General features: G+C 36.2%; 1 protein-coding gene across 1 annotated transcript in view; it reads left to right on the top strand.

Annotated features, from left to right (window-relative positions):
• The window catches only part of LOC107585748 (paired box protein Pax-3-like), an 18,533-nt gene extending 8,407 nt beyond the window's left edge, over positions 1 to 10,126 (top strand). The window contains exons 4-8 of the mRNA XM_016272905.1: positions 481 to 630; positions 7,784 to 7,983; positions 8,070 to 8,235; positions 8,309 to 8,499; positions 10,050 to 10,126. Of these exons, the coding sequence (XP_016128391.1) occupies positions 481 to 630; positions 7,784 to 7,983; positions 8,070 to 8,235; positions 8,309 to 8,499; positions 10,050 to 10,094 (752 nt within the window). The 3' untranslated portion in view covers positions 10,095 to 10,126. The remainder of the gene's footprint in view (positions 1 to 480; positions 631 to 7,783; positions 7,984 to 8,069; positions 8,236 to 8,308; positions 8,500 to 10,049) is intronic.
• The last annotated feature ends 304 nt before the right edge of the window (positions 10,127 to 10,430 follow it).

Genomic DNA, 10,430 nt, shown 5'->3' with positions numbered 1-10,430 from the left:
GAATTATTTATAAAAAAAATTAAAAAATAAACTTTTACATTTGCATTTCCCTCACAGTTAACCGTCAACTGTCTTAAAGACGTAACCAAACTTATTTTTTAAAAATTATTTTGTGATATATAAAACAATTTAAATAGCGCGTGTTTTGTCAACATCGACGTACTGTTGCTATGGTTACCTGGCGAACGCGATTTCTGTTGCTTAGCTCTAAAAGTTAGCAAAGACTATAGAATACCCTTATAATAATAATAATAGCCTTAAAGTGACTTTGAAGTTAGGCAACTACAGCAAGTGTCTTCACTAGTTTTAGTAACCACAAAACGTAAGCGACACACTCAGACTAGGCTACTTGTCATCTAACTTTTGCAGTCACTGAAACGTTTAAAAAAATGAAATGTATACTATGAAGTGCATACTAGTATATTACAAGCTAGAAAACATATTAAGAGCACTTACGCATTCGGTTCAACTTTTGTCCAGTGAGTGCAATAAGCCGCATTATGAGAGGCCGATATGGCGCAAGAGGTGACGATGAGGAGGAGGAGGATGAAGAGGACATCGAGAAGCGCGAGCAGGAAGAACACGCCCGCAGGAGCGGACACAGCATCGAGGGGATTCTCGCAGACAGATGTGAGTGGATCCTACAAACTCTTTATGCTTTAATATCAACAGATTTCAGAAAGAACTGTGGCAGCAGGACTGTACATGATCTGGAGCTGTTGGAAAGATGTGCTTTTAACAAATTGGAATTTAATTAGAATGATGATAGACCTACAGGCTATGTTTTCATGTTTTCAGTTCCTATCGTTTTAGCCAGTAACAAAAGAAAAAAATTAGCCCACACTACTTGCAATTTTTTGGAAATTGTGCTTGAAAAGCTTTGCGCATTAATATAAATTGCTCCCAAGAATTTCTCAGCAAAACATTTTTTAAACGGACAGATTGGATAATGAAGGAAACCGGGCAACAAGTGTCCAGAATGCATGCTTTTCAGTAGTTTTCAAAACCATCCCAGGATGCACTTCATCAAATTGTTTTGGGAGAATTTCTAGAATGCGTAGAACTGGAATCTAGACAGCTTCTTTTGTTTATCATTTCTTGGTCAATGCATAACTGTCATACTTCTATTTGTGTTATTTCATAGTTTTGATGACTTTATTATGACTATTTTACACATTTGAGGATAATAGTAAACAGTGAGGTGCCCAAAACTTTGACTGGTGGTTTATAAAGCAGAAATATAAACACAAATGTGGTGTATTCACTTGTAATGTTTCTAATAGCCTATATTAATTCATTATGTTGCATTAATGATGAGTTAGATTTACTGATCATCAATAACCAGTAATTCCCAAGAATATTTTTGTGCACTTTATTTATTAATTTTTCAAACATGTTTAGACACAAAAAGTTCAAACTATTGCAGAATTATGTATTCTTTCCCCACCCCGTACCACAACCCTGAATTAACAGAAAGTGGAAAAATAATGAATAAACAACCAAATAAATAATTATATGAAAAAACAGAGATGGCAGGATACATTTCAATATTTTGTTATCAAGCAGATATATCAAAGTCAATTTTTGTTAACAAAACAAGTAAATAAGTGGTCACAAAAAAAAAGTAATTCCCTAGAATATTATTAAATATTATGCAACAGGCATGAAGGAAGTGAAATAAAAAAGTTGCGAAATCTGGAAAAAGTGGGTAATGTGGCCACAATGATATTTTCATTCTACAAAAGCAATGAGGGTTTTAGATGGAGTTCTGCATTTCCTTAAAATAATACAAAATTAAGGAAATATATAAGTTACTGTATATACTAGAACAAATTGGATAATCAATTAAAAAACAAGACAATTGTCATAATTTACTCTCACTCATGTCATTCCAAACCCATATGACTTTCTTTCTGTGAACCTCTGAAGGAGAAATGATCATAAATATTAAAATATGACAACACAATGAATTGCTAAGAAAGGACAGCTGTAGCATTTCTGTGCTAAGCGGCCTCAGAGGAATCAAAAGGGGAAAAAAGTTGATAAAAACAGTGGAAGAGAGGCTATTTTTGCCTTCTTGCTGCCTACTGGCCGACAGCTGAAGTGACTGATGTTTTGCTGTTCTGTAATGATATTTAATGAGCTAACAGCCTGTCCCTGCGTGACTAATTAAGGTGAATGTTATTTGACTGCCTCTGATGCCCTGCTAACACCACTTCAGCTCCCTAAATAATACTGATCGGGATGCAGTGTCACTCTTAATGGCGAAGGGAGTTTATTAAAGGCTTTTTCCGTCAATAGGGACCAGTGTTCTCCTAGGCTGTTCCTTCATGGCCTGGAGCGGCGGTCACAATGAGGGCAAGCCTCTCGTCATGCGTGCTGTCCGTCACGCTCTGCCCGTCTCGCGATCCAAGAAAGACGAGTTGCCCGAGCCGATTAAATCAGGCTCTTTATTTGAACTTCGCTTTCATCTGGCCAAAGAGTTCAACAGGCCTTGCTCTTTTTCTCCTCTGTTCTCCTCATGCCTTGTTCTACCTCTCTTGGCCTGCGGCGCATTTTCGATTAATATCTGTGGGCCGTTGTCAGTCCCTGCCATTCCCACCGCCCCTCCTTTCCTGGGAGACACAGACAGGCAAGTTGAGTTCAGTATTTACACCCTTCTTTTGAATAGGCAACAGCTCGATTCCTGAACCCTTTCCTTCATACTGTCTTCATATATCATCTTAAAGACTCAAAGATGTTGGCGTGTGTGCGGGGAGACTGTAGCTTATGAAATCTCGCTGTTGCTGTCCTCCAAAACGCCCAGCTAACAAAAAATATGTTCTATATGAGCATTTTGCTAACGTTCCCATTAAAAAACACCATAAAAACACCATTTGTGAATATTCTCTGAACATTCAAAATGCGCAGTTTAAAAAAAAATTTTTTTTCTTGGTTGAACATTAGTGAAAACATTAAGGTTCCATTTGATCATTTTGTAAACATTATGGGAATGTTACTTTTTGGAACCATCTGAAACTATTAAGTAGTAACATTTAAAAAAACAGACAAACATGCAACAAATTTAAAAGAAAAACATTTAAGAACATTTAGGTAACGTTTCCATTAAGTTATTAGGATGTTATTTCTGAATGTTCTATGAACTACCGAAAATATCCCATTTTTAAATATTTTTAAAAAATTCTTAGATTTATGAATGTTGCAGAAAACATTAAGGGAATGTTCTATTTTATAATTTTACATACATTATGGGAATGTTACTAAGTAATGTCCTCTGAACCTTCTGAAACTAGTACTGTTCAAGAAATGTTAGACAAACGTGCAACCAGAAAAAAAACTTTCCATGAATGATGTATAAATAATGATTTTGTGCTAATGTTACAGTCCAACGTTGTAAAGACGAATGTTCTATTAATGCTACAGGAATACTCTTTGTTTATAACTTTGAGAGAACCTTGCCAGAACGCAGAACACAAAGTTCTGAGAATGTTCCCTATTCGTTTCCTGTCATATTGGAACAAATATAGTTTGCTCAAATCAGAAAAGTCTACTTAGAAGTATATTTAGAAAAGTGTAAAATGGTTGACACTCCTATAATACGCACATATGCACACGCTGCCAAACATATGCACATGCACAAACATGCAAACACACGCATGGATGCACACACATACACATGCATACACAAACAGTGCCAACTGGCCCAATGTGGGATGGTTTGTGTGGCACCATGGAGTGTGCAGTCAGCGGGTCGTAATTCACTCTGGCAGCCAAAACAAACACATGCACACAAACACAAAAACACAAATGCACCACCAAGAAGACCTAAAAAAGGACATTTCGTCAAGACAAACTTGGCTAGACCTTAACATCTCTAAATGAAAAATTCAGTCTATTTTGGGAGTATTTTTATCATATGTGAAATATTAAAGCATGCATTGCTCCCTTTTACCGCTGGGGGGCAGATGGGCCCACGAGCTGTCACTCATCCTTTCTGTCTCCGACATCTGTTAGTTCTCTATGTACTGCTTAATGTAGTCGGGCAGTCACTCAGCCAACCTCGGCGCTGAAAAGGACCCGCCTCGCTCTCCCCTCTCCGAGACGCTGCATTTGTTCCCAAGCTTTCTTTTGTGAATGTCTTTGTCTTTCTTTTTTGGCTGTTTTTGATGGCGAGGGGGCATGTCATTGGCTCAATTAGCTCTCTTCATTACCTGCCCCCAAGAGAATCGCTCGCACACACACAGACTAACTCTACACACGCACATATGGTTTTATCTTGGACCTCTGCCGCTTGCCCTCGACCAAAACTAAGTGCAAAAGCCTGCTGGATATGCGCTCGCCGTCTCGCAGTATTAATGAAACTCCTTAGGTGGATTTTGTGTACATGAATGCATGAGGTAAATGGGCTCGGGGTGATATTTCGCCTCCGAATATTGAATTTAAACAACGAGGGCCCAGAGCTGAAGAGAAACGGCGGATGGAGATGCTTTTAGTGACCGCACCGTTTACATAGCGGAGGGCTAAAATATCTTAAAACACATACTCATGCACACTACACGCTAACTTTACATGCCAAAGACCTAAAAACACACACACATACGCACTCTGTGTATTTACAGAAGGCAGAATATCTCTAGATTCTCCAGCGGTTCCATTTCCATGACGTTTGGGTTTTGGTTGTGTGTGTGTGTTTAGAAGCCTGTGGTCTGTATTCTTCTGCCCGAATTAAACCCGTGTTTACTGTTTGCTCTTTGGTTCTGTTTATTCACTTGCCTTGATTCTCATTCAGTCAGCAAAAATATAAAGATGCAAACACTTACTTGTTTGCTACCTGATGATTAGATGTCAAAAATGAACATTTTTCCAATCCTCTATTTCCTTTCCTTTCAAAAAGCACCATAAAAGTATCATAGATGTAGTCCATGCAACTAGTGTACTATATTTCAAGTCTTCTGTATACATACAGTAGATTCTTGTAAAGAACTGATCAAAATTTAAGTGTGTCTCGTTTGAGATTTTTCAGACTCGCCACATTGCAATCACTTTATGTGACGCGAGAACCAATCTGTTTGATACAATAAATGTCTAGAGCATATTTACATAGACAGACATAGTAAGAAATTAAACTAAAGAAATAGCACAGAAGAACGCAGCCTGTTTGATCAATGAGCATTTTGACACCATTTACTCACCCTTGTGTTTTGATCCTGTATATTCAGCTCCTAAAATAACACAAAACACCATAATAGTATTATTAAAGAAATCTGTGCAATATATTTTATTCTTCTGACAGATTTGGGTGAAAAACTGATCCTGTATTCCGATCCTGTATTTTCTTTCTTGTGAAAACAGTTTTATTTTTCCATACAACAACAAAAAATTGCATCTGTTAAATGCCTAAAATGACAAAAAACACCTCAAAAGTATAATAAAAGTAGTCCATGAAACATGTGCACTATAGTTCATACAATAGATTTGTGCCAAAATTCACAGTCGTTTTTCACTTATAATTATCTCTTCTGGTATCAAGTCTTATTTTTACATTTTTCAAACTTTTTTCATCAATTACTTTATGTGATGTGAAACCCAAAGCTGTTTTATATCACTAATAAAGCATGTTTAGACCAACATAGTAAAAATTTAATTAAAAAACAGCACAGAAGAACACAGCCACTTAGTGGAGCTTATTTGGAGCTTGGTAGTTTCAACGTAAAACATGGTTAAAAAAATCATATTATTATTTTTTTATTAAAGTCAAAGATATAATTAATATAATATAATAATTTAATATAATGTATAATTTGTAAGTCACCCAATCACCATAAATACATCAAGTTACACAAATAAAACTAAATTTAAGGGTTAGATCATATAGAAATAACTTCTAAATTGAAATCTATAAGTAAATATATGATGACAAAAGATTACAGGTTTTGATTAAAATATCCCTTTACTTGAGAGTTATTCATGCGAGTGCACAGTAAAAGAAAACCCATAGGTGACTCATTATTTAGCTCTCATTCTTTCAATAGACTAGACTTTTTTGATAGGTCTCAGATCTGTGAATCATCTGTTTCCACATCCAAGTCTCAGGTGCTTCTGAGCTTTTTCTCAATGGGTTTTTGAAGAGATTGAGCACTTGAACTACCGAGCCCACCCTTTTCCCTTTCTGCCCTGCCACCCACCCACCTTTGGCCTTCTTTCTGCCCCTTCCATCCCCTCCAGGGCAGGTGACGGCCTCCACTGAGAGCCCCGTCCGTCATGGCGGATTCCACAGATGGAGCGTGCAAATCGATCCAACAAAGACCGAGGGGAAGACAGATTGAGAGAGAGAGATGCACAAATAGCTCAATGTCTGGACAATAAAAATTCACTAAATAGTGAATTTCCTTTAATTCCAACACCATGAATATGCTGTATAATTACCGGCTTTTCCGTTTGGAATGTGTTGTTGTGAGTCATTCTAGGCTGATGAACAGTTTTCCACACGCTTCAGTGTTCCTTTAACCAAATCCCTGTGAAATTGTTGGAATTTCCCATAGTTCTCATTTGAGTCCTCATAAGTACATTTCTGTTTGAAACAAGAAAAACAAAAGCCTTTTTATGAGTAAATAGGTCATGTTTTATTAAATTAATGATTTGGGTTTTATTTATTTGTGTGTGTGTTTCTTTTATAGATTTGTTTTATTTTTTCCATTTAATTTTACGGTCATCCAGCACATTCCCTTTCTTTTCTCCTCCACTGTATTTCTCTTTCATCCAGTTTGTTCTTGTGCTTTTTAAAATCCCTCCTGCAGCTCTCTCTGTTTGTGTTTTATTCTTTTGACTGTTGCTCTGTGGTCTTTTTAGTTACTGAGGGAAAAAATCAGACAAGGAATTACTGTGTGACACACAAAAATAAGCCTGGCTCTGAAGCCTTTCAAGAAAAGATGTGAAGAAGCTCATACAATTATCCTACACCAAAACACCACATCATTAAAAATGAGTAAAAGCTGCTAAAACATGTTTGTTTGGTACTTTTGCCAATTGAGGAGTGTCTTTTGTGCTTCTGCGTGTTCATATTTGTGTATATTTTCTAGGTTTATGACACACACGATTGTTTAAGTGCAGATTTGCCATTAACGACTACTGTTTCCATAATACTAGACAAAACCTAATCCAATTTAAAAATAAATAAATATTATTAAACACACACACACAAAAAAATTCCCAATAATATTTATTTATTTATTTTTTACAATTGGATTTGAAGAGATTGAAGATTTCAGGTACTTTTGAAGAGATTGAGCTCTTGATTTTTTTATTCTATACAAAATTATGTACAGTATATAAACTTTATATGAATAAATATATTTCTTACATTATATATATTAATATAATATAAAAATCTTAAAATACACCTTATAAATTCAAATCTAAATATGATATATTTTTTAAGTATTTTGGTTTCTTACATTATTTTTAGATATTTAGAAAAATTGTATAATGTATAAAAATAATATCTACATTATACCACTTTGTAAATAACTTAAAAATAGCATTTTTATATCTTAATCATATAATTTGAAAAAATCATATTGTGTGTAAAAAAATCTTTTATTCTTTGCATTTGTGTTTCAGCGAGTCCATCTGATGGTCTGTTGCCAAAATAGAAAAAAATGTAATGTAAATGTAAATTTAAAATATATATATATATATTTTATAAAAAAAAAATATATATATATATATATATATATAAAACCTATAATGTATAAAAAGTTCTTTGCATTGCTGTGTGTTTCAGCGAGTCCATCTGATGAAGGTTCAGATGTGGAATCAGAACCCGATCTGCCGCTGAAACGGAAACAGCGTCGCAGTCGGACGACATTCACGGCCGAACAGCTGGAGGAGCTGGAGAGAGCTTTCGAACGCACGCATTACCCTGATATCTACACCAGAGAAGAGCTCGCTCAGAGAGCCAAAATCACAGAGGCACGAGTGCAGGTACAAATACACCCCATACGCCTGGAAAAAAGAACAGACAGAATCAAAAACTATTTAATTACACTCCTACGCTTGTCTTTTCTCAGGTGTGGTTCAGCAACAGACGAGCTCGTTGGAGGAAGCAGGCGGGAGCCAATCAGCTCATGGCGTTCAATCACCTGATCCCCGGTGGTTTTTCACATCCGGCGGTGTCCAGTCTCTCCCCGTATCAGCTGTCAGAGAGCCCGTACCCACCCGCTGGCCTTTCTCAAGGTAAACATGTTGTATTTAAATCCACTTTGACGTATAAAATGTTTCCGGATGTAATGGCTATATCTGTTGTCAGATTTGAGTGCTGTACACAGACCTCAGCCGCTCCCGCCGCCCGCAGGCCATCAGAGTGCTGGGGGGGCGGGGCCGGAGGGCGGGGCTTCCTACTGTCTCTCCAGTCGCCATGGCTACACAGGATATTCAGATACATTTGGACCTCATAACATTCACACCAACTCTGCCATCAACAATGGACTGTCTTCTCAGGTAATAAAGGCTTTAAATTGTGTAAAACCGTTGAATATAATTTCGACTAATGCTCAGTTATTAGTTAGTGAGTTGTCAGTTTTTGTTTGTCACATGACTGGCTTAAACAAATGACTAAAGGCCCGTTCACACCAAGCACGATAACTATAAAGATAACGATAACGATATAGTTCTAAAAATCGTTCTCAATATTAAAGAATAGCATAGTTCACACCACAACTATAATGATAACGATACAGAGGAACGATATCGTTGTGATCACTTTCAAAACGATTTTTTTGATGAACGATAAAACACTGACAGCCAATCAGAATCCATCCTGCTGTAACGAGCTCAAGCATTTAAAGCGGCAGACGAGCGTGCGCTTAGAATAAACAGACGATATCGTTCGCTGGTGTGGACGCTAATATCGTTATCTTTATAGTTATCTTTATAGTTATCATTCTTGGTGTGAATGGGGCTTAAGTCTGTACATTAAACTGGATAAAGCATCAATGGCCTGATATTGATTACCAGAGAAAATAATGTTAACTTGTCCCTCATTTTGCAAACTGTAACACACTTATCATGGAAGTCTAGAAGGCAGCGACACAAATAGATATTTAAAATAAAATCATATTCAAGACATCTCCAAAACACTTAACTATTGCATGCATGTATGATAAAACCACTTAAACTTTTCCTTTCCTGTAATGAAAATCTGCTGATTCTGGTTGAAAAGGATACCTGATAGAGTTATAAAATTGCAATATATTCTATTATAATATTTATAAATATTTACTTTTAGCATATTTAATATAATATTAATTTAAAATACTTAAAATCTAGTCATTTTCTGGTGGAAAAATGCAAAAGTTGTGTTATTTCATAATTTAATTACTTATATATACAGTATATATACAGTATATATACATATATATATATACAGTATATATATATATATATACTTAAAGTCTGTTGATGAAAGATTTATTTATTTATATGGCACTTTATTCATTTAATGATTTAATTACTGATACACATAAATAAATTAATATATGTTTATATGAAAAAAGTTAGTGACAAATTCATGTAAGTACTTTAACAAAACTATGAGTTGCAAATTGAAGGATGAGTCTTGTCTAAATTATTTTGTGTGGTAATTAGCAGCATGACAGATCCTAAACCTAAAATCATTTTTGAGATAAAAAAAAAACCCCAGCATAAAATAGCGATAATGAAATGTATTTTTTTGGTTAAGCCTTTAAATGTTAAAAACATGCAGTTGAAAGTGACTCGGTGGACGGTGCAGTGGATCCACCTGTTGACCCACAGTTGAGTGTCAGTTTAATGGGCTCTTCTGGCTTCTGTAGAAACTATTACACACTTCAAGACAATGCATTACGCAGATAAATTCCTCCATCATAGGTCATCCACGGGCCATTTTTCACTCAGTTATCTTTAGCTTTCCACCGGACCGTGCAAACACAGCACAGAACACACAGAAACACTGACGCCCCTCTGTGTGCGAGACAGATGACTGACCTCCACATGCTTCTCATTTGTTAAAGGAGCGCACCAAAGCCTCAACGGGGGGTGTTTGTCAGGAACACTGACAGAGCGCTATGAATTACAGGTCTGACGGGTGTGAATGTAGTGTGGAGTGAGTCTGGTACAGTCTCACATTCTCGCTGTCATCGTCCACAGTGCTAATACATGAAAAATGCTGTTAAGATTCAAAGCATCCCAGTGTAGTATTGAGATGGATGTTTCAATCTTCATAGTGTTACATATAGATACAGTCGTGGCCAAAAGTTTTGGCAGTGACATACATTTTGTGTTTTGCAAAATTTGCTGCTTAAGCTGTTGTGGTGTTCATTCACATTGTTTCTAGATTATGTCACTTCCAATACTTGTAGAAACAATGTGAATGAACACCACAACAGCTTAAG

Source organism: Sinocyclocheilus grahami, unplaced genomic scaffold, assembly GCF_001515645.1.
Source record: "Sinocyclocheilus grahami isolate Dianchi unplaced genomic scaffold, SAMN03320097.WGS_v1.1 scaffold74.1, whole genome shotgun sequence".
Taxonomy (NCBI): Eukaryota; Metazoa; Chordata; class Actinopteri; order Cypriniformes; family Cyprinidae; genus Sinocyclocheilus; species Sinocyclocheilus grahami.
The sequence above is the reverse complement of the archived record's forward strand: the minus strand, read 5'-3'. Positions and strand labels throughout refer to the sequence as shown.